The sequence below is a fragment of the Fonsecaea nubica genome (assembly GCF_001646965.1).
Source record: "Fonsecaea nubica strain CBS 269.64 chromosome Unknown Scaff86, whole genome shotgun sequence".
Taxonomy (NCBI): domain Eukaryota; kingdom Fungi; phylum Ascomycota; class Eurotiomycetes; order Chaetothyriales; family Herpotrichiellaceae; genus Fonsecaea; species Fonsecaea nubica.
In genome coordinates, this window is record NW_019173759.1 from 16,473 (window position 1) to 40,119 (window position 23,647).

General features: G+C 53.4%; 8 protein-coding genes across 8 annotated transcripts; 6 read left to right on the forward strand and 2 right to left on the reverse strand.

Annotated features, from left to right (window-relative positions):
* Nucleotides 1-654: 654 nt before the first annotated feature.
* Nucleotides 655-1,172, forward strand: AYO20_09377 (hypothetical protein; the record flags this gene model as incomplete). The annotated part of the gene is made up of 2 exons (XM_022647647.1): nucleotides 655-835; nucleotides 889-1,172. The coding sequence occupies 2 exons, from the start codon at nucleotides 655-657 to the stop codon at nucleotides 1,170-1,172; spliced, it is 465 nt and encodes a 154-aa protein (XP_022496343.1).
* Nucleotides 1,173-2,392: 1,220 nt separating this feature from the next.
* Nucleotides 2,393-2,986, forward strand: AYO20_09378 (hypothetical protein; the record flags this gene model as incomplete). The annotated part of the gene is made up of 2 exons (XM_022647648.1): nucleotides 2,393-2,465; nucleotides 2,589-2,986. The coding sequence occupies 2 exons, from the start codon at nucleotides 2,393-2,395 to the stop codon at nucleotides 2,984-2,986; spliced, it is 471 nt and encodes a 156-aa protein (XP_022496344.1).
* Nucleotides 2,987-3,323: 337 nt separating this feature from the next.
* AYO20_09379 (hypothetical protein) lies at nucleotides 3,324-5,147 on the reverse strand (the record flags this gene model as incomplete). Its single annotated transcript, XM_022647649.1, has 1 exon — nucleotides 3,324-5,147. One exon carries the CDS (start codon nucleotides 5,145-5,147, stop codon nucleotides 3,324-3,326), a length of 1,824 nt encoding a protein of 607 aa, XP_022496345.1.
* A 5,296-nt stretch (nucleotides 5,148-10,443) lies between these two features.
* AYO20_09380 (hypothetical protein) lies at nucleotides 10,444-11,034 on the forward strand (the record flags this gene model as incomplete). The annotated part of the gene is made up of 2 exons (XM_022647650.1): nucleotides 10,444-10,520; nucleotides 10,584-11,034. The coding sequence occupies 2 exons, from the start codon at nucleotides 10,444-10,446 to the stop codon at nucleotides 11,032-11,034; spliced, it is 528 nt and encodes a 175-aa protein (XP_022496346.1).
* Nucleotides 11,035-14,063: 3,029 nt separating this feature from the next.
* On the reverse strand, nucleotides 14,064-14,669 carry AYO20_09381 (hypothetical protein; the record flags this gene model as incomplete). The annotated part of the gene is made up of 1 exon (XM_022647651.1): nucleotides 14,064-14,669. The coding sequence occupies one exon, from the start codon at nucleotides 14,667-14,669 to the stop codon at nucleotides 14,064-14,066; it is 606 nt and encodes a 201-aa protein (XP_022496347.1).
* A 928-nt stretch (nucleotides 14,670-15,597) lies between these two features.
* Nucleotides 15,598-16,671, forward strand: AYO20_09382 (hypothetical protein; the record flags this gene model as incomplete). The annotated part of the gene is made up of 1 exon (XM_022647652.1): nucleotides 15,598-16,671. The coding sequence occupies one exon, from the start codon at nucleotides 15,598-15,600 to the stop codon at nucleotides 16,669-16,671; it is 1,074 nt and encodes a 357-aa protein (XP_022496348.1).
* A 1,073-nt stretch (nucleotides 16,672-17,744) lies between these two features.
* Nucleotides 17,745-18,524, forward strand: AYO20_09383 (hypothetical protein; the record flags this gene model as incomplete). Its single annotated transcript, XM_022647653.1, has 1 exon — nucleotides 17,745-18,524. One exon carries the CDS (start codon nucleotides 17,745-17,747, stop codon nucleotides 18,522-18,524), a length of 780 nt encoding a protein of 259 aa, XP_022496349.1.
* Nucleotides 18,525-19,585: 1,061 nt separating this feature from the next.
* AYO20_09384 (hypothetical protein) lies at nucleotides 19,586-21,289 on the forward strand (the record flags this gene model as incomplete). The annotated part of the gene is made up of 1 exon (XM_022647654.1): nucleotides 19,586-21,289. One exon carries the CDS (start codon nucleotides 19,586-19,588, stop codon nucleotides 21,287-21,289), a length of 1,704 nt encoding a protein of 567 aa, XP_022496350.1.
* Nucleotides 21,290-23,647: the final 2,358 nt, after the last annotated feature.

A 23,647-nucleotide genomic window follows, 5' to 3' on the forward strand; every position in this document is an offset into this window, starting at 1 on the left:
GGTGGGGGCATTGCAGCAGCTGGGGGAGGAAGTAAAATCGCAGTCAGACAGAGAGTAGACGCCCTGTCAGAAATTCAGCCCACCACCAAATAGTGATGGGACGGCCGCTAGATCAGCCACAGTTAATGTTATTAATAAGCATAGAGATGCCATTATGCCGAAGGAGGTTACGCTCGAGACAATAGTGGATCGCTCCTAGTTGCTATTTCTCGTCAGACTGCCACTTATTTTTTACTACCAGCTGGCTCCCCTCCTGCGCGACACGTCCTACCCAGAAGAACAACGGTTGATATAGATCCCCTCTGCTCCCGTTCCGCTCGCAATTCTCATATTCTATCTACGCTTACTGACACTTCGTCCAAGTCTGTTATCCCCCACGCAAAACATCAAGCTCCGCCCAACCCCCCCAACCTCGACTCCGTTCGCGATGTGTGCCATGACCAATGGTCCACACCCTCTTAGTCCGAGTCCCGTGTTTGCGTTGCGAGTCTTGCATCAGTAAAGTCCACCGATACACCGGCCGACACCGTCTCTCACCCCCTTCTCTTGCAAAGCATACTGCTACCCTTCTCTGCCGCCGTGGCCACCACTACCACAACCCCCGACCCATGGCTGCACTTGATCTACGAGCCGAATCCCTACGCAGACCCCCCAATGACCGCCTACGGGATGACGGGCTACGTCCGCCGGCTCGACGAGGACCGAGTCGTCAAGGTGGCAAAGACATACTCGCTGGACCATCATGTCGGAACGCCGGCCTTTGATGACACGGAGTGTATAAACGAGGTCAACCGCAAGACACTCGAGAACGAGGTCGCCATCTACCGGCGGCTGGGTCGGTGTGAGGGAGTTACATCGTCCGTCCAGACGTCAAATTATGGGATCGAGTTGCTTTCGCGAAACAGGGCGACCTGGAAGACTACATCAAATCTGCGCCTGAGCCACCGGGGCCCTTGAAGGTCGACTGGATTCTATCCATCATCGATGCATTCTCTTACATCCATTCCCGAAGAGTCTTGGTGGACGACATTGCCCTCCGGAACATCTTGGTCAGCGATGGACAGCTCAAACTGGCAGATTTGGGCCAGTCTATACTGTTACTCATGTCGACAAGTATGGACACGGTCTGCCACAGAGAACCTTTTCTGTCGGACCGGTGCTGGCGTGGATAGTGCATTGAGCTGGAAGCGCTGAAGAGTGACGCTCAAGAAACGCTCGTCATCGGCATAGAGAGCATTCAACCCTGTTGACTATAGGGCTTCAAAACCGCCATCCCATAGATTAAGGGGATATTCATTTATCTGCCTTGGCTTGACATGACGCCCTAGCAATGAGTCCCCATGAACAGGGGAGGGGAACGGGGGAGAAGAAGAAGAAGAAGAAGAAGAAACCAATCAGAATCGGCGATGGACACGGTTCGGTCAGGTATTTTTGGTGCCTTGAACGATACATATGTGTATATATATATATCACATCGCGTATCTAATTCCTCGACAGACTTCTCAACCTGTCCAGCCTATCCTGCGCACCCTCGGGGTCCTTGATACCTATCATCGTGATGCATTGATAGGAAAGGGGGGTTCGATATGAAGGTAGCCGGGCTATGTATCCAGTTACAGTACTACCAGCCCACCACGAATAGTACCGCCACTGGTGCTAGATGGAGGTGCATGGTGCTACATAGTTCTACTACTGTAGGTAGGTATGCATTATCAGGGATGCATTATCATGCCTTGCGCATCTTACTTGCCTGCAAGGACCCAAAAGGCCACCATTACAGACCACGCGAGTCTTGCAAGGACGTTTATTTATCCACAACAAGACGAAGAAAGCGATGGAAAACAGCCAGATGGACATTCTTTCCGTTCCTTATCAGTTTCAAAACGGATGACATGGATGGATGAATTCGAGGCCAGGCCAACGACTTATCAACTAACCGGGTACTGAAAAAATCAGGACATGTTGAGAAGACGAGAAGACGAGAAGACGAGAAGACGAGGGAGGCTTCAAAAGACATGCACGATAATGATAATTGACGTCCCGAGGGGATCACCACACACACATCCAGATATTCGGAATGCCCCTCACGTATTTAGGTACATATATAGCTACCGAGGGGGAAAGGGAAGAGGGAGAAGAAGAGGAAGAGGAAGGCAGAGAATCTCAGGTAATACATTCATCAAAGTGGTCTATTAGCACCGATTCACAACCGTTATCTAGACTTTCATAGTGATCCTGTGACAAATAGTTCCAGTAATGACAGCAACTTCCACCGTGTGTACACCGATGTATGGACTTTGGAGTTTTGAAAGTGGACAGCAGCCGGACAGCAAATCAGCATGAGCATGAGTATGAGCATGAATAGAACCCGCAGAGCAATTCATCGTTTAACATGCCCGTCAAGAGTCCTCCCACAGCATGTCCTGGCGGAATCGTTGAACAGCATATCCTCCTGGAGGACAAAGGTGAGTGCTTCACTCTGGCGGCCAAACATCGGAAGTGCCCGCGACGTGACACAATGCCATCAAGTTGTGTTGAAACACTTGCCCCTCATCCTCATCCTCATCCTCATGCTTGGGCATGCTCAGTTGCGATTGTGGGTGAGTTCCTCCCCATCATAGATGTCCCTCGCGGCGTGCACTTCCAGCTTATACTTCCCCCTAACCCTCCTGCCAACGAGCTTGACTGTTGGGTTGAGGTCATGATTCATCAGCCGGAAGATGTTGCTAATCCTCTCGAGGTTGATGACGGCAACCTCGATCTTAACGCAGGCGACGAGACCATCTCTCGTCAATGCCGGACACCATCCGTTGAGATGGATGCCGAGGGGAACCAGTTCTCCAGAGATGCGGCCGATATAATCACCCTTGTGGTATGCGAGCTCGCCGGACTCTGCCGCGACGACGTCCAGACCTCGGCCCTTGCCCTCGTATATCCGAATGCGAGGCAGTATCTTGTGACGGCGACGTGCACAGCGTTCAGATGACGTTGTAGAGAGTCAAATTCGTCATCTTTGAGACACTCCCAGTCCGTTGAAGAGAAACCAAACGGCTGAGTGTAAAAGAGGATAAAGTAGATACCGTGAAACCTCGTACAGTAGTCTTCCCATTTTTGGCTGGATTTTAGTGATAACGATACTGGCGTGGTTCCAGCCCCAGTTCCTTGGCCAGCTTTGAAACGAGGCCACTCCGAAGTCTCCCACGGCCGTCCTTCTGCAAGTCAGAATGTTGAACCAAACGGAGTTAGGATAGTCGCAAAGTAAATCTGGAGTAGGCGTTTTCATCCGACAAGGAACGAACTATCTATGCAGCGTTCTGGTAAAACTAAGCATTGCTGCCTTTCATCTTTCGAATGACTTTGAAAACCTGCTCGACTGCCGCGGCACTACAGATGGACTTTGCCATCTGTAAGATTGGAGTAGCCTCAGCTATTCTCTGAGCGGTGAGATTTGACGCAGCGGCAGTACATCTCCTTTTGCCGTCTGACCTTGCAGCAGACGCTGGACCTCTGCGCCTCTTTTGGGGAGACCTGACATCCTCGTTTGACTCAGGGTCGTCTTCTTCGTCCGCAAGAGGCAATCCAAGCTGTATCTCACCTGGGGCGCGGAACTCCAAGTACTCATTGGGAATAGGAAATCCAGGACAGTTGCGTTTGCATTCAGAGTAGCCGTCAATGCTCCAACCGGAGGGAGCATAGTTTACCGCCTCGGCACGAGAATAGCCAAGGGTACCTCCGTGGTGGTATATATCTCCAAACACCACAACGACCTCGTTTGGACGCTGTACCAAGGTGACAAACGAGACACCCATAGCTTTGAGCTGTGATGTCGAAAACCAGAGAGAGGCATGCCGCACCTTTTGCGTACATTTCCTGTTCTTGACAGCATCTTCGATGAGGTGGCTGGACATTCGAGCCACTATATACCAGAGCTTCAGGCCCTCATATAACGCGTTGAGAGACAGCAGGTAGCCGTCTTCACGGTGCGAAGAGAAGAGTGATCCGTAACCGCCCGATATATACCCATACGGAGCATGAACCCCGGCGAGGAATCTTCTCGTGCGATCCAGTTCGTTGTGTTGAAGGGGATAGATGGGCGAAACTGTTGGCAAACCGAGATTTTCTCGGTCTCCGGGTGTCCAAGCCGCAAGATCGGTCAAGTACTGCATTTTATTCATAGCCTGACGGTTGGTAACACGGCGCTCTAATGTCTTGACGTACTCGTCATGCGGTATGGGTGTGAAGTCAAGTTCGCCGAAATCCAACACCTCATCTTCTCGTTCGCTCCGTGCAATGTAACGGGAATGCTTGTTGTAAGGCCTGGACTTGAATTTGGACACACCCGGAGGGAGGTTGAGGATAGGCCGCAAGCCTATCACCACAGCGTCCGGTAAGACGTACTTGAACACTCCGGTGTCGTAGGCGCCCAGTTCCTTAGCCCGGGAGATAAGCAACGGCAGATCCTTACACTGCTCGGGGCTGGGCAAAAGAACGATAACTCCGTCCTCTTCCCGATGAGGAATCGTGGTTCCAGGCTGAGGTTGATCGGGCTGATAAGGGGGAGCTATCGTTGCTGCTGCATCAGGCGCTCGGCTTCTCGGCGTAGACGTCTTTTGAGTGCGTGTCGCAATCTTCCTGGGTCTTTCCTGTATTGTTATGACGCCGTGGCCTTCTTGACACTGGTTTGGCCTTTCACCTGCCGTCGAAGGCGGAGTTTCAGCATGCCGAGTCTCGCTTGAAGGAGGGCATTCGTCTGAGGCGTTGTCTGACGTCGACGGGAGGACTTCAGCAGGGCGGGTCTTGCTTGAAGATGGGCCTTCATCTGGGGCGTCGTCTGATGTCGATGGTAGGACTTCGGAATGGCTCTTCTCGCTTGAAGCTGGACTTTCAGCCGGGGCGTAATCTGACATCGGTGTTTGAGGCGGAGGGGTAGCGGGTGCAGCCCCAGCTTCCCCGCGGGTAGAATAGCCTTCGGCCCGCCTCTCGACATGCTGCAGGCCGTCCACTAGCTCTCCTATCAGGGAGCGGTATTCGGTCCAGTTCGTTTTGTGCGACGTGGCCTTGCCCGCGGACATCTCCATGTCCAACATCGTCGCGAGCCTGTCAACCCGCTCTTTCACCCAGCGGACGTCTGCCAACATGTTGTCCATCGTGTCTTGCGTGATAGGCGGGTGCCCCGGTAGCGAGAATGACGTGGTGTAGCCCTGCAGTAGGGAGGTCGGTTGTTGAGATGGGATGTGTTTTGCGTTTTGCCCTTGGACTGTTTGGGAAAGGCGTGTCTTGGCACCAGGGCTGGGCGCTCAACAGTTGAAGCCGAGAGATATTGGTCACGTGCCCGCACACAACCTACCTGTATCAGACTGCAATCATCAAGATAATCCTGTCTCGCAAGTATCAGTGAATCAAACACCTCGCACAAACCTGATCATGGTTCCGAGTACTTGGACTCGTAAGAACAGAGCAAGCCGGGATTGCCGGAGGCGTCGGATCCGGGTTGGGGACCGCCGTCACGTGGCGAGCGGCGGCAACGAAGTCGTGACATGGATGGGCATTATCAGACAAGGTTTCTGCTGCACCAGACTCGCATTCATGAGCAGCACACTGGCTGGTTTGCTGAGGCGGTGCAGGATCTGATCTTTCTGGAGAAAGGCGAGCCCATCTCATGACGTGTACCAAGAGCGCCTTCACAAACCTGATATCGACTGTGGCCTTGCATCCACCAAAAGCTCTCGATGGCGAAGACCCATGATCAAGACCGGGTCGGAGTCTCGGAAAGCGCCCACGCACTGGATGATGTATTTCTGAAAGAAGCAGCAGTCCCAGGTAGAGGATGCTTGGCTCGGACCGACCCCGTACCGTCTCAAGGCCCCCCAAGGTAAGAGCGAAAGTGATTCTCGTTCTCTTAAAACGTGAATGGGAAGTGTAGTGATGGTCACAGTCGACGTGGACATGGAAGGTCGTGCCTTCGGTCGATGCGTCTTCTCTTCCACACCTACCTCTTCCATTCCTTGAATGATACGATCGATGTGCCTTTCTATACCGCTTCGACAGAGAATCCGCGCAATGGCATGACGGATAGCAAGAGACCAGCGGAAAGCGATGTCAGAAGGCAGTGAGGAAGAATGTGTGCCACTCCCACATCCTCCAAGTCTTCAGGTCTGGTATCACTGAATAGATATCCGTCAACGTCTTGTGGGTTATACCTCGTGTCTTCCCCTGCGCGTCTCCGCTTCGTCAAGATCAAACCTGCTCGGGATCACGCATGTGCAGCGATTGTGATTGAGACATTGCTGTCGCAGGCATGCAAGGCGCCGTGAAGAGCCGATAACGGGATCGAAGTTTTGTATCAGGGAGGGGGATTCAGGGGAGGGTTTGGGAGTCTTCTGACCAAAGAGGCTTTCACTTGAATGAACATCAGCATCCCGTCATCACATACGCATGAAATCCAACACGCGGCGGTAAGGAATCGTCCACGACGGGGTCTGAGAAGGTGAGCGGACTCCGTTGGAGCTCGATCGACTGCCCATAGCTCCAAGGAATCCAGAACATCAAAGCGAGACCAGCCACTCGGGCAAGTGTGGCTGATGGTCAGGGGGGAGAGGTCTGTTTCAAGGAACGAGAGGAGGCCTAGTCCGATTCATGAGTAATACGGAGCAGAGTGATGTGTGAGTCGGCTCTGCAGTCTGCTTGAGGAGTTCACATGGACAGATGAGATGGGTGAAGAGTTGCATCGCTCGAATTGATGGATTGGGCTCGATGACAGTGGGAAGAGGAGGTTGAAAAATCGTGCAGCGACGAAGTGAAGTTTGTAATGGTGTGATGGGGTGGTCAGCATTAACTACAATTTAACGAAAGGTTGTGGCACCCCAAGTGAAGAAAGGGGAGCCAGACTATCGCTAGACCACCCAGACCCACGGGTCGGGTAAACCGGCAAAATTGGTTGGGCATGTTATTTAGCACCGTGGGCCCCAAGCTTCCATTGGGCTTCAAAGTCTGACACCCAAGGCCTCTAGTGGAAGAGGGAAGGACGAATAGTAATTCGGACTGTTGGGGCTACATGATTCAAGACAAGACATTCGGCAGTGTGCAGGCAGGCAGGGTGTGGGTGGGTATCAGTCCTGAAGAAGATCGTCGCTCGTCGCCCGTCGCCCGCCACCCGGCTCTACCCTTAGCTCGGTGTGCCTGGCCCAGGCTTCAGCCACTCGCCAGAACACCGCCGTGAACATCTGTGTTTTTGATTGTCAAGGTACGTGAACATTATCGACACTTGGCTGAACAACTGTCTAGTCTATCAATTATTTAATTGTACCTACCTCGTACATATTTCCGACCCGCCCTGATGCCCAGCGGCAGCCCTGTGTGTCACTTATGAAGCTCAACCTCTGGGGCCACTCAACGGGAAGGAATTCTAAGGGACGTCATTAGCGCCGCGCGGCGGCATCATATCACGTGACCAGAGACGATTGTCTTCACACCGCGAACCACTAGATCGAGCGTGCGCCTTTATCCTCCTTTGACACATTCTCGACAACCATGCTTTCGCTGGCCTGTTCGCATGCTCAAGTTGGATCAGCTGTGCACCCCGAGGTATACATACACCAGGCGCCATTCACCCATGCCGAGTCAGGTTTGAAATGGAGTCCGTGTTAGGCGTTTGTTGACCAATTGTCCACTAGACAATCTGGTCCATCCTTAAGACCCTCTTCCTGGTTTGGCATCACAAAGATCTAGGCTGCGAGTTTCTTCTCTCAGGCGAGTCAAGGCCACTTCTCACTGGTCCACTGATGCCAGTGCCGCCACAGCGAACAATTGCATTTCAAAAAATTTCTCGTAGGTCTCATATGCGCATGCGAGCCCGTCATCCTCGTCGCTGATGGTGTGTATTCATACATACCTATGCAGCAATAAAGATTGGGAGTAATCGCAAAAGCTGAACACTCCGCGTGACGCCACAAAGGCCGTGCTATAAGGCCAGCTACAGGGCTACATGAATTTCAGACTCCGTGGAGACTGAGAGAGGCATGCTCAGCACACGCCTGAAGGTATTGATAACCAAACCGGAGTGAGGCACTTCCATCCCTGGCACAGTCCGCAAACAGAGTGGAAGTTACGACACGGAAGGTGAAGGTCCTATTGATGTGACTCCAGTTTATTGACCACCCAGCTGTTGAGTCACTTGGGACACCGCCATCGCTGATTGACGGCCTTGACACAAAGTCACAAGAACGCAAGGGAAACAGCCTGACTGTTTCAGTCTTCATCAGGATGCAGGATGCAAACGAAAGTCAACTGCCTTTGAAAAGCTTCACGATGCCACCCACCCCTTCCACTTTCCTCTGCTCTTAATTCGACACGGTGATTAGGCTCTGAGCTTGGGAACTTTGTGGAAAACGTTGATATATATAATATATAAATCGATTCACGATATTCCCGAGGGAGTTGTTCCGTCTGAGCACTGGAAAAGCAGTGTCTCTTCGCGACAGAACTGTTAAGAAAAAGGGCAGCTACGATATATTGACCGAAGCCGGGATGGTCAAACCGAAGGACTTTACAGATCCTGAGACTTCTCAAGGTGAGACTGGAGCATCATGATGTATGCTGTGTTACTGAGGAGCCCAAGTACCCAATGGTGCCTCGATGCGCCCCAAAACTCGTCTTCAACGGCTCCTGAAGAATTACAGTGGCAGGGATATCATGGTCTACATCATCCCCAAAGGTATGCTGCGTCACAGTCTAAAATCCCAGCTTAAAATCCCAGCTTAAAATCCCAGCTTAAGGAGGTCTAACCAAGGCCAGATACACAACTGCCAGATGACATTGTTCTTGTCCACGATTCGGATGATCATTACCCGTTGCAGCCAGCGCGAGAGATGACCCTTACAGGCTTCTCCTTCGTCCTCCCGTGGTAGGCTGAGGCTAATGCTCGCAGAACTCAACGCAAAGATCAAGTTTCCCTGCCACCAAAGCTCAGAGTATGACGAGAGCGGAATGGCAGGAGAAATATCCCACAGCGACGGAAACATCGTAACCTGGGTCATTCGAGGAATGCGGTACTCTTCCCTCGACACCGCGGAGACGCATTGCAATTGTCGGATATGGTTGTAAATCAACCTTGATACCGCTGCTGTGCTCAGCGCTTGTGGACATCCGCGAGGGAAATCGAGAAGCTTTGGTGCAAACAAACACGTGAACGTGTTGTTCTCCAATGTAAATCACTCTTCATCAAGCTTGCCATCGATCCGAATCCCTATCTGCTGCAGCACTACTGTAATCGTTCTTTTCGAACCACTCTTCAGCATCAGAGATTGTCGCATGGGAGGCATAAAACTCGCTGAGGACAGTATTGAATTATGTAGGAATATTTAATAGTGTATGGAGAGTAGGCAAAGGTAATGTCAACCGTATAGCTTCATCGGACGCAAAGATTGGAGTGCAAATAGTAGAGGATCGTCGTAGAAGGCGAGGAGAGGTGAAGGAAGAATTGCCCCAAGAGAACGATGTCAGTTTTGTCTCCGCGTAGTATCATCGGAGAGTACTTTTTTTGATGCTGATAAGTACAGGCCTGCTAGTCTCGTCCTCTTCGCAGTATTGATCAAAAGCATCTCTCCATACATGCTGCATCAAGAGAGTGTTGGGCCCGAACAGAGGCCCATCAAACGCTGGAGAACTGTCAGTGCGCAAGTGGCGAGTAAATCACGTCGTCGATGCAGACTTGGGCTTCTTTGGGACACTCTTGGGTGCACTAAACTATCGCTTGACACCAGAACGCGGCCGTTGACTATATCGTTCTCTACATAGGGAACGAGATCCGATTCTGGTGTAAGTTGAAGTCGGTACACAGTGGCCGCAAGTCGAGAGGAGGAAGGGCGCGGAAGTCGAGACCGCGAAGCGGCTGTCGCAAACTTTCGCAGTGCCGAGATATGCTGCTGTATGAGGAGAATAGAGAAGTATTCTTGAAGCGCATTGTGAATGTCATGGAACGCTGTTGGTTTCTTGCTTGCGTTGTCTCGACTGCGCCCGCAGCCCGCAGGGTACATCACCGGCGAGATGTCAACAAGGGAGGTTTGCCGACACTGTAATGCGCGGCTAAGGTTCCATAATAAGAATTATGACACTAGACGCGGCAAGGTTAATGACGTAGCCTTGCGGCACGCGAAAACATTGCCTGCGATCGATCGTGACATTGTTCCTCGTCGGCAAAAAGCACAACGCATTGTCCTTGCCTGAGCCTCTGAATCAGATCTTGGTTGATATGTCGAACTCAGCCTCCGTCGTTCTCTCTTGACCCGAATTGAGTCTACGAGAAATGCCCTCCGCAGCTCCTCCCTCAAAGTGATTGCTGAGCCGCCACCTCCGATTCCTCCCCGCCTCTGTACCTCGTCCATTACTGAATATCGGTGATTCTGCGGATAGAAGAGGAGGTTCAATTGGAATATCACAACGAAAATGTCCAACAAAGATCGCCTATACGTTTGTCTCCATGCAAGAGGAGGACAGCCAAATATGCGTGATCTGGAAGACACGTGAGTGAGATTCGAGCACTCCATCTCCGGCGGCAGATTGCTTAGCAACTTCCGCCGAAACAGCTATCATTGGGCTTTAATGGTCGGTCCCAAGGTGGAAGAGCCGGACAAGGAGGGCGTACGATACCATGCAAAAACAAAGATAACCCAAGACGGGATACATTGGGAGTTTGAGAAGGAAACTGTGCCTCTCCGACCGACTAATATGGTATTAGTGCGGGTTTTGATCGGTAAAATCAACGACCTGCCCTGTCTTGACGCGATCTTGTGCCAAACCCCTGTGAAAGACGGGGTAAAGGACTGGAACTGCGTGGCGTGGCTGAAGGGTGCTCTGGAGCTTGTGGGCAAGGACAAAGCTGCTCTCGGAACAAGCGTCATTGCGTGGGAGACTGCTCGGAAAGCCGCCATGGAGTACTGCAACCAAAAGAAGGCCGCCGGACGGTTCTCTACACAGTATTATCCGGAGAAGATTCCAACCTACGACCTTCTGGAGCGCAAAGAGATAAGTTCTTGAGAGGCCAACTACAGAGAATTCCCCCCACTGCCGCGGCCTCGTCTTCTCCATTCCTGGAGCTTCAAACTACGGGCCTGAGAGCGTTTCGATGTATCTAGCCCAAGATAGATGGTCTGGATTGATTGACGCGCAGTTGTGTACTTCCAGTGCGGTGGCCGCCAGCCAGCAGCTTCCCGATCAAAGATGCCGACTACAGTGTCCCCGTGCACCAGGATACACAAGCCACTCAAGTCTCATGACTAAATACAGGCGGAATCCATTCCTGCTTGTGGAACTTGATCGTCTTCTCGATCTCTGGGAGTTCCGGCGGTGCTTTGTCGACACCGCCCCGGAGGAAGCAATGGAAGTCATCGCTATCGCTGACTGGACCACAACGCTGTATTCCACATCGTTGCCTGCAATCGCACAATGTGCCTCCATCCACGCTGGCCATCTCTTTTCCCAACGCCGGTATCGATCGCAGCTATGAGGATGTACAGTCGTTGGCGCAGGAGGATTTGACAAAGACTTCCAGGCGATTGCTATACTCTTTCCGCGGAGCTTCTGCACCACGATATATGTGACTCCATTCCGTCGAAGAGCGCAGTTGCACTTTCGGGGTCGGAATCGTTTGGATTATGTTCGCCGCCGTGAGGTCTCGAGGCCTGCCATGCTCGGCGCAGAGACAAGGAAGGCGAAGGACAGGATGCTTCTGGGAGGAATGTAGGACGCGAACGACGATCAGGGCTAGTGGATGACACGACTAGGCGTCATTGATTGAAATAAACAAGAGAACTTCAACCTTGGTAGAAGCAGACTTATGATCTCCCAGTCGGTCTAGTATTGCATGACAAGTTGCCGCAGTTTCAGCGATTCAGAATTTCGATCTTGGCAAGTTGGTCACGTTTGCATGCCTGGTCGCCGCAAGACCGCAAAGCAGACGTCGACCAAGGCGTTTGTTAGCTGCGGGTACATATTCTCTTCGGCAGTTGATGATCGGTATCCTTTGGCACTGAATACTAGTTCCCAGACCTGTACCGAGTCAGGCCGAGCAAGAGCAGAGAACAAGTCAACAGAAAACTGAAGAATGCGGCTCAAGCGAGAGCGCTTTTCTGAGCGATGTGTCCTGCGGTCCAGAGTATGTCGATAACATACTTATCAGGACTCGGTACTCCCGTAGTAACCAACATGAGTCTCAGGACGTGATATTGATACTCGACAGATTTGGAATGTTTACCGAGGTTTACGTCACCATCCCATTCAGACTAGTGCGGCTTCAGCCTGCGCCTGTCGAACTCTCGCCGCGTCAAGATATCGACACCGTCAGTCACATCGTCAATGGCACGAAGATATCCCCTCAAAAATGGACTGGATGTCGCTGCAGCCCCCAACGCCCTGCGAGCATTCGCCCGCCAGACGTCCTTTGTGGATTATGGGGTAGGCGTCAAGATGTGTAGCGACAAGGCCGCTCTACGGCCACTTGCCAAAGCCCTCGGCCGGAAAGTATCAACCCATCACGGCAGGTGAGAGAGTCCGCGTGGAATTCCCACGGACTCCTCTGGGAGTGATGGAAACGCTAACGCAGAACCTCCGGGCTTGATGGACGACAGGCCGACACGAAGCGTCGTTTCTTGTTGCTCGAGGTCCCCCCCCCTCCCCCCCCCAACATTCCCGTTGAGAGAACTTTGCGCCGCCGTCTTCCCCCTTTTTTGCGCCACATCCATCAACCGCAGCCTGGTGAGCACGGACTCACACATCTTCGCCGAGGAGCTCTGTTGGGTCGACTCCATCCCTGCCTCCAGCTCCCAATGTTTCATCTGCGCCGTCGTCCTTTGGCAGAACAGCGACTTCGATGAGGTCGACATAGCCGAAGGAACGTTTCCAAATTGAGGCGGATAATTGGGATGATGGCTTGGTGCCACAACGTGTTGGATAGAAGATAAGAGGCTGATGCCGCTTGTATCGGGAGATAAGCAGACAATCAGTTGACAACAACACTCCGCAGGCCAATCTGGGATGCATTATCGGAGGTTCCCACGGGCCTTCGCCACATCGTGTGTCGAAATCACTCCGGAGATCATGGACAGAACCCGATCCCGGAACCGGTTGCTCCCAGCTGGTGGATGGTGGTCGGTTCAAGATCGTGAGGCTTCTCGGAAGACTCGCAGAGTACATTTACCCAATTTCAATCCCGTGGCTATGATCACGACGGTCACCTCGCCCATCGATATCCTCTTCACACATCACATAACATGTCTCCCTTTTGAGAATGACCTCCCTCCTGTCCTGTAACGTTGGGCCGAGCCGAAAGAGGTGGCGCCACTACCTTCCCGCCAGCTCGAAATGGCCCGGCTTCCACAGCGACGACGATCGAACTCTACCGATACTACAATGATTCAAGAAGAGCTGAGCTTTACTACAATGACGTGGAGTTATCAGAGGAAGAGAAGAAGGAACGAGACAATGGTGTGCGTGCGAGGGACATGGAACAAGCGCGGACAGGATCAATGGTAACCAGCCATCGGCCATGCTGAACAGAACACAACGTACAAGGGCTGAAGGACTTGATTCTCTTGCCACAATAAAGTTATAACGCCACGGTTGAATGTGCGTGTGTATATGTCTCGTGCGTGATGCGTGATGAATGCAGAAGGCGGTTGAATACCTCAATGCGTTGAACCACCGCAGTGCGGAAGGGTTCAGCCTTGTAGCCTTGTGCCACTTGACCAATCACGTCTCGCCAAGCTTTCTGCCTCTCCGAAATCGAGTTCTTTCTGATACGACACCAAACACCGATACACTCCTGAGCAAGGTTAGTTGGGCGGTCTATCTGTAAGTCTATGCTCAATAGAATTGATGTAGTATTCCACATCTTTCCTTGATGCGTAAATCCAGAAGTGCAGGAATTGCCAATCTGGTTGGTTCATTGGGCGGTTGGCAGCCTTGTATCTACATACCTGCAGTATATACCGGCATGCTCTCCCTCTCCCTTCCTCCCTCTCTCTCCTTAAGACAGTTATCTCCATGTTTTCAGTACTTCGCAGTGATTATTACAACTTCTTCGCCCACTCCACCGAGCCGACCACCTCGGCCTGCTTCGCAATGACCTTCAACGCCGCATCGTGTATCTCCGCGTCCATATCGAGGCAGAGATCCCCAAGCACGACGAGTTTGTAGTCCATATCCGCGCCCTGACGCACCGTCGACATGACCACGCCGCTCGTGCTGATGCCGGCGATCACCAGCGTCCCAATGTCCATGCTGCGGAGGATAACGTCTAGATCGGTACCATACAGAGCCGACACGCGCCGCTTGGTGACGACGATGTCACCCCCTCCCTCGCGCGGCGCGACCGCGGCGTGGATCTGCGTCGACGGCTCACTCTCGCCGAATCCGCCGCCTCCTGCGCCGCCTTGGGCTTGGGCCAGGGCCTGCGCGTGGGCTTTGACCCGCGCAAACGACGCGTTGCGCGGTGATATCTCTGGCAACCCGGCCCGAAACGCCACCCGCACGTAGATGATGGTCACTCCGGCGTTGCGTGCCGCGGCGATCGTGTCGGCGAGGCGCTGCAGGAACGGGGCCCGGGCCTCGAGGGGGATGCGCTCGACGATGCCGTTCTGCACGTCGCACACCAAGAGGGCCGTGGGGGTCGTCATTCTTGTGGCACGAGAGGGTCAGGCACTTGTGCTGCGGTCTTGTGTCGCGTCTGGGTCTTCGCTTGGGTCTTGATCTTGACGTCGGGATGTCTGTCTGGTCTGGTCCGGGGTCTAGTCTGAATTCTCGATCCCGGGTTGTTCTTCTTCTTTCGTTGTCCCTCTTCAGGTAAGAAAATGAAAGGGCTCACAAACTCTGGCTCTGCAGGATGCTGAGTTCAAGATCAGGAACAAGAGGGGGATAGATACGCGCAAAAGATCCAAGATGGGTATCGGTGTCGCAACCGGTATTGTAACCTGTGATATTTAATATGTGACCTCTTGAATATCTGCATTACACAGGCAAAAGACAGACAGGCAAACCCCCAGAAAACGAAGCAAGCAAAGAATCCAAGTCCCCCGAACAGGAGCGGTGTGCAATACATATACATGCATGAAAGGAAGCCAACTACGTGAGAAGCGAAGCGACTCCTCCGGCCCGGGATGGTCCTGGTTGTCTTGTTGCCATTGGTTGTAAGAGGCCGGTTCCGGGATGGATGATGCAGCTGCAACGCCGGATTAGCCGCATAATCCAGAATCAGATCACGTTACTTCCTCCAAAGATTCTGGTGGGACTGGTAAAGGCATCGTGGCAGCTTGAATCTCTAGAGACGAGACCTTTGCGGACGGAAATCCTCGGCATTATTCTTGGGCAGAGCGGACATCTCCAGCGCTGCGGAAGTCACCGTTCTTCATGGTCTCAATCACTGGCACGCCCTGGCACATGGCACCTAGCCCATCTCAAGAGATTCTATCGATATCAACAAGTTTTGTACAATAATTTCCCATCTCCAGCCCGTATCTCGTCCTTGTGGCTCAAACTGACGACCTGAATACCTGACGACATCCGACCGACTGACGGAATAAGAAACTGGGAAGAATTGGTCAAAAAATGGCAGAAAAGGCAGAAAAAGCTCGCGTTCTCCTCGTGGGCAGCGGCGGTATAGGCACTATGACGGCCGTGAACCTGGAAAAGGGCGGGTTGGCCACGGTGGCGGCGGTGCTGCGGTCGAACTACAAGGTGGTCAACGATGCGGGATTCACCATCGACTCGTGCGATCACGGCAAGTTCAGTGGGTGGAAACCCTCCGAGATCCTGTCCCAGGTGCCAGACGTAACAGCGCCATCATCACCGACCAAGCCTTTCGACTATGTCATTGTCACTACAAAGAATATCCCTGATGTCCCGCCGACCGTGGCCGATTTGATCCGCCCGGCAGTGACCCCGGGCCACACGGTCATTGTGCTCATCCAGAATGGACTGAATATTGAGAAGCCATTGCTGGAGGCGTTCCCGACCAACGTTTGTCTATCGGGGGTGTCGTTGATGGGTGCCGACGAGCTGAGTCCAGGCCACATCCTCCAAAACGACGTCGACAGGCTGTTCATTGGTCCATTCCTGTCGGCTAACATAGATGAGCAGACGCAGGTTACTGCGGCACAGGAATTTGTACGCATCTACTCCGCTTCAGGCAAGGTCGAGTGCTCGTATCAGCCGGACGTGCTGTTTGTGCGTTGGAGGAAGCTCATGTACAATGCCGTGTGGAATCCCATCTGTGCCCTGACGGGATTGGACACCACGCGTTATCGACTCGCTTCCGACGCACAGGACCCCGCCAACCCCCTCGACTTGCTGGTGAGGCCAGCCATGAATGAGATCCGCGCGGCGGCCAAAGCTGCGGCCAATGTCGACCTGCCCGAATCACTGGTGGAGGCCATGGTGGAGTGTGACCCCATGGAAATATTCTGTGCTCCAAGTATGTTGCAGGATCGGCGGAAGGGCCGCTTCATCGAATACGAGAACATCTTGGGCGAGGCACTAAGAGAGGGCGAGAAGGCAGGGGTTGCGATGCCAACGATCAAGTGCCTGTACGGTCTATGCAAGGCAGTTCAGTGGCGGACCATGGAGCTAAACGGCTTGGTCGATGCCCAGAAGTTGCTTGAGGCCAGAACAGCAGCCACCTAGGGGATCTACGGGACTGAGAAATGCCTTTTGGAGTCTTGAGACGCCGACAGCCCTAGCTAGCCTGGACGAAGGTGTCTGGGTGCCCAATCAAAACCGCTGCCGGTGGAGCTGCGGCGGCAAAATGCTTTGTTCGAAAGGCGGGCCTGGGCCGATCAATACCGAGTCTGGTCAAGGGCAGGTGATTGGGGGTCATGATGCGAGTCTATGGGCCTATGCGCCTGCATTAGCGACGTCGCAATCGTGGAGAGAACAGACTCTGTGAGCAAACTCAATCGAACAGACATAGTGCGGCAGAACAGCACCACCCCCGGATTCCTGTTTCTTGCTTTTTGGTGATTTGCGACCTTGAGCTTCTTGGACTCTTAGGGCTTTGGAGCGACGTTCAGCCTCGTAAATCCTTCCTTTCATCCCTTGCATTTACAGTCCAAATGGCACGGAAAGGGTTTTAGATTGGTGCGGCATCAGCTCAGCCGCTCTTGTGCAGGAAGAGACATGCTGCAAGGGATACCTGATGTCCTCTCTGGTTGGTTTCTCGTAAGTCTCTCGATTGCACATGCTCCGACAGCCATGTACCTGTTCCTAGCCTGCAGCCGGGGTTCATCCAATACGATCAATGGCCCATTCGGCTGCTCCACCTTCCGGACAGCCCTCTGCTAGATTGTTCGAATCTTGATTAGCTGACTTGAGCTGTCACTTGGAGGTTGACCAGGCTAGACACTGACACATCCAGTCAAATGAACTAGTGGCCGCCACCTTGATCTCATGCCTTGCTGGAAGAAAGGATACGCGAGCCCCGATCGTGGTTTTACGGTGGTGATAGACGATCGTCGAGCCACCTTGCGGAGAGTCTTGCCGTGAACATCACTGGAGCGCGCACTCATGCGTCCACCCCTTGCTTGAAGAGGGGGAAAAGGGACAGAATATAGATAGAGGAGGGTCAATGCCCTGTGGCAGACTGGTATCCCATCTTCCATCCACTCCTTTTGTCCTCAGCCCAGCCTGACTGACATTCTTGCTTCCAGCTTGGACGATCCTGTCTCTGAACCCGGATCAGCCAACCTCGTCTATCAAACATGGGTGACAATCCAAAACAAATTTCCTTCATCAATACTCCCGAGAATATCAGACCAGCGATCATCTTCGAGAACTTCCTCACACAGGAAGAGCACATCACCGTGGAGCCAGATGTCAATGAACCGGGCAAGGACTGCTGGCATCAGCCAGCGTACCCGCTGGATCTCACACCTCTTGATCCTCGACCGGGCAAGTCTTATCCCGGGGGCATCAAGACCATGATCTGCAAAGACGGGGCTCGTCCAATGCACATCGGTATCCCCGGAGTCGTCGAAAAGCGGATCCAAACAATCATCTTGCACAATGAGCACCGCCGGTACCTTGACACGGCGGCGTTCCCCAACCTGCGAGCGATCGTGTGCAGGGAGGACGACGACATCTATGCCGCCACCCACCTGGACCGCGCGGGATGCGATCTCTCGGACCGCTTCGTGACCGAAGGCGCCATCTACCGCCAACAAGCCGAGATCCACCGCCAGATCATGCCGCAGCTCCCCAGGTGGATGCAGGCCCTCGTCCTTGACCCAGCGAGCGAAGTCGAGCTCTCGGTCCGCATCACGCTCGACTTCCGCACCCCGGAGGAGGAGGAGGAGGAGTCTCCCGCAAGCTTCTACTGGGACGGCGAGCAGATCAGGGAAGTCGAACAGCCTTCCTGGTTCGTGCCCCTGTGCATCCTGTATTCCTGGAGAGCGGGGCGGTCGTACTGGACCCTTCAACCGCCCAAGGACGTCGGCTTGGTGTTTCACGCAGCGAGCGGTGGCAAGGGTGGTCAAGAGTGAGGACATCTTACAGATTTCATGGAGCATCATGGATGATGGACGGACGGGGACTTCATGGGCAAGCAGCAAGAGACGGAACTGGCATTGGTGTATATCAAAGAGGAGGGGAAGGGGGGGCCGGGGACGGTTGTTCACGGTACAAAAATCCACATTATCGAACATGGGATGCAATGCTTGGGAGAGGCGACGGACTGTGGGAGGTATATATTGCTGCTATGACTATCTTTCCTGTCGCTGCGACAAGGAAAATATGGGGGGTGGGGGGATATGTACTTGATATGGCATCATGCAAAGATATTCTTATCGATGTGAGACCTCAATTTTAACAATGTCGCTTACCTCTTTAGCGGAGAGACCAAGTAACTTAGTCTCAACGTGGCCTTTGAGTGAAAATAGCTTGTTCGCGATCGCGTCGCGGGCGGCCGCGGCGATGAAGGGCGGGAGTGAGCATCAGCGGAAGGGACGTGTCGGATTGGCGTCGCATGGGGCTCGGATCGATCTGAAACACGCTTAATGGGGTTAAACACTCTGGCACTGAAAGATGGTGGGATGATGGGCATCAGCAGATCCCCTAGGAACACATCCGAAGGGGTGGCTGAAGGGATCCTGGTGGATGCCTTATGGGTGCCTGCAGGTGCTTATGAGGGAGCCCTTATAGGCACCTAGGCGGTAGATTAGCAGCGATTAGATAGCTAGAGGGGTGGCAGTGAGGGGGTTCATTGGGGGGCAGCTGGGGGGGAAAGTTTCAGGTCTCGGGCGCGCCTATAAATGGGATGAGCCGTGATAAGCATCGGATGATCAAACCACCGACCGCCCCACCCATGCAACCCAAGCCAATTAATTTCAGGAAAATGCGCCTATCAATCACGAATCCCCTGAAAAGGGATGCTGCACCGTGTACCTCTACATACAAACCTGCGGCAAAAATGGCCCTCCTTGCACGCTCCCTTTCGTAATTCTTCAATGTCTTCTTCACCTTCGACCTCGACCTCGATCTCGACCTCTTTGCTCAGAGGCTGAAGTGTGTCTTTCTCTATTCCTGGAATCAGACAACAGAAGCCATGTCCGTGTCCCTCCCTCGAGCGCTGGGCCCTGTGCGGCTTCTCCTCGTTTTCGTCGCCCTCGTCTCCCTCTTCCTCTTCCGATCCTACTACCTCCCCGATCCTGACTCGAGCGCCGTGTACGGCTTGAGTTCTCCCGCGTCGTTCCGAGAGAGCTCAGGCTCCGCCTCCTCCGCAGCTGTCGACGATGTCGCCGATGTCGAGATCGAAGACGGGTACTTTGAGGTCGAGGAAGACCTCGACCTGGTCAAACAACCCGAAGAGCATGCGCCGACGAGCACGGAACACCCCTCGACCTCTGAACCTGAGCCGAGCCCTGACACCGATTCCGAGCCTGAGCCCGCCTCCCATCGCGAATCCAAGTCCGGAGCCAAGTCGGAATCCGAACCAACTACCTCCCCTGAACATTCCCCCGCGTCAACCCCCTCCTACAGCTCCGACAGTCACATCCCGCCATGCCGCCAGCTACCAGGCGCGGACAAGGTCGTGGTCATGGTCAAGACAGGGGCTACCGAAGTCTTTGCACGTGTCCCTGAACAACTCGTCACCCTGGCTCAATGCGTGCCCAATTTCATGATCTTCTCAGACATGGAGCAACAGGTGGGCGAGTTCCGCATTCAAGACGCCTTGGACGAGATCGGACAAGAGTACAGGGAAAACCACGACGACTTCCACTTCTACAACGAGGTCCACGCGGCCCATGTTGCGCACGGCGACGTGAGCGTGCTGGGATCCGACAAGGCCTGGGCGCTGGACAAATGGAAAAACATCCCCATGCTGCACAAGGCCTACCTGAAATACCCTGATGCGGAGTGGTTTGTCACGATCGATGCCGACACATATCTCAGCTGGGCAAATCTCCTGCTTCTGCTCGACCGCATGGATCCAGACGAACCACTCTACGCAGGCTGTGTCTACTGGCATGGCCCTACGGCGTTTGCACAAGGTGGCACAGGCTATCTGTTATCCCGCAATGCGGTTAAGAAATTCGAAGACATTCGCACACCTGAAAAGATTGCTGATTGGGAAAAGGAGACTTCTACAATCTGCTGCGGTGATGTCATGCTGGGGGTGGCTATGGACCAAGCCGGAGTCAGCGTCAGCGGTGCCTGGCCCATGTTCCAAGTCGACCCTCCCTCCGGTTTCATCTGGTCCGATGGTGTGTGGTGCACTCCGGCAATCACCTGGCACCATGTGCATTCGTACGAGGTGGAAGCGCTCTGGCAGTTTGAAAAGGAGTGGCTCAACAAGACGTGGGACGACGAAGACCCCGGCGCCGTTCCCTACCTCTACAAAGATGTCTTTGAAGACTTTGTCCGCCCCCACATCAGCAAAGAGAAGAAGGACTGGAACAACCTGGCTGCGGACAAGACATTTACGGAGCCGAAGGAGGACCATGTCAAAGAAGACAACGACTGGGATTGGAAGAATGATGAAGAGAAGCAAAAGATGTGGGATGATCTTTCGGAGGCCGAGAAGAAGTCCGTCGAGTCCTTTGAAGACTGCCGCGAGGTCTGCGACAAGGATGTGCAGTGCATGCAGTTTGCCTGGCACCCGGGAACCTGCAAACTGAGCCACTCGATCAGGATGGGTCGGCCGGTCGACCCCAAAGAGGAGTACACGTCGGGCTGGATGACTGACCGGGTCGAGAAATTCAGCGCGACCCGATCAGAGTGCGGCGAGATTTCCTGGAAGGTCGGCTAAAGGCGCAGTCCTGAATCTTCCCGCTACGATGTCCACGATGCGACGACACTCTTTGCCCCCCTCCCCCCCCCCACTGCCGGATCCGCAAGGCCACAAAGACTGGTCGTCGATGGTCGCAAGCTTTCAAGAGTCCTTGTCCCTTTTCTGTTGCGGAAGCCTCGTCATGTTGTCGCAGGCGTTTTGATATACACACGATGGTTGCAATGTTTCATGAGCCGGGTGTTTCTGCTTCTTCACTTCAATACCCCTTTACGGTCGATCGGTCCAGGATGTCGGATGCCTTTTGTCGTTTTCCAACCACGATTCTCCTGTACATATATTGATATCTATGTGTGTTATCGACTCGAGGATACGAGTGACACTGCATTGGATGGGATCTGCCAACTTGTTCTATTTATTTGAGTGGGTATTGCATGCATGGCCATAGAGCATCATAGAGCACTTGTGCCTTTTGGATTCGTCTCTGGGACCTGGAAGGCGTTTATCAATCTCGTCGAGATATATCTGAGATACATTTAGCCTTGCTTGCGGGTACGCATGGGATAGGATGGCATGGAAATTGAATTGAATTGAATTTATGTGCGTACATCATACACCGCGGCATCGCAGGTCCAAGTTAAAGATTTCATCCCCCGGAGATTACTTTCCCAGGCCTGTCCCCAGTCACTTCCCCAGCTCGGCCCTGCAGCAAAAAACTTGTCACAGAACAGCTCAACCTACTGGGGCTGTGACAAGGAAAACTCACCCTGTTTTGCAGGGTTGGTTTTTCTCCGACCGACCGGTTATACTACGGAGTTTATACTACGGTGTGGTTGATGGCGACTTTTTAAATCGATTTCGGGATTCGAACTCGGTATTTTGGTCTCGTGAATTTTCGCCCTTGTTGTGTGTGTAAAGGGGGTCTTTGCGTGGTGGAATTTAGAGAGAGAAAACTGATATACTTGTGATTTTTCGGTGCTGGGACCGGGTACCGGTACTATCGCAGATGTGAAGATGTGAAGATGTGAAGATGTGAAGCCCTCCAGTGGGTGGGGGAGGGGGTGCAGGGTCACAGTCTGGGGTCTGGGTCTACCTACGTGTATGTGTACGCCATGCTCGGTACGGAGTATCGGGGTATCGAAGTCTCGATTCAAGCAAGATATGCATTCAAGAAGCGGCCATTATGGATTGATATGATGAACATGGCAACGGAAAGGCGTTTTCCTCTGGGTACTCATTCCGCTTCAATCTATCTATCTCCCTGTCACCCTGATCTGGAACGCTGGAATGTGTATGTGTACTTGTTCTTGTATGTATGTTTGCTTCATGACTCGGATCTTTGTCAAGCGCGGCCAATTGCACCTAATGCACCAACCTTGACCCTTGAGCACTCGGTCTCTCTCCGCAAGATATCAGACGTAGTGTGTAACTGGCCGACAGCCTGCATTTTATCTCGACAGATGGACTCACGGTCTCACGGCGACACGGCCTGCGCTCGATCCTACGATCACATCGAAGCGGCTCTCAACTCCAGCCAACCACCCTCGGCGAAGAAGGACGTAGCATTCGGAGGGGATCTCTGTTAGACGCCTGGCTCTATATGCTCTACTGCTCACTAATTCACTCCCTCGATAATCACAATCCTGCGGTGTAATGCATAATGTGTCCACCGTATCTCCCGCATTCTCCGCGTCCGCAGCATCCTCGGGCTTTACTTGTTTTATGTTGCGCTGTGAACTCACTCGGTAGGTATTCTTTGGTACATATTCTCCCGTTCTTCGAGTCTCGTCTTCCTTTCGATCGGGAGGCAGTGGAAGCGGGAGTGGGAGTGCGGAGTTTGACATGACGAGCACCAGTCGCAGCACCAGGACCAAAACCAGCCTCTGTTTTGTGAGGTCCTCGCGGAGAGGAAGGGTTTCATTCGACTTCATGGGATTGAGCGTGGGATGGGTAGGGAGGTAGGGAGACGTGGTGCCTCGAGGATGCGGTGCGATGCGGTCACCGGCGCCCGGGACCCAGGGAGGGTATTCCCGCCGGCGTGTGCGGACTTGGAGGATGCGATCCGATGCGGTCACCGGCCGCTAAAAGGTACCTACCTGGCGACCTGTAGGGAGGGCATTACTGCGGGCGTGGGAGGATTTAGGAGTCGTCGTTATCGCTCACAATTATCGCTTTGAGGCCATTCCCGAGGGGAGCTTTAGGTTTAAGTCACGTGGCCACGTGCTGAGGCTATACCTGTTGAGGCTTAGCGCCACAGCGCGACGCGACAAGCTGACCAACGAGCATCGGAACCAACTCGCAGCCTCGCCATGAAATTCAGCATGACCTCATGATTGACAACACCCCCTCCGAAGTTGCTGGCCGCGCCGCACATGTTCA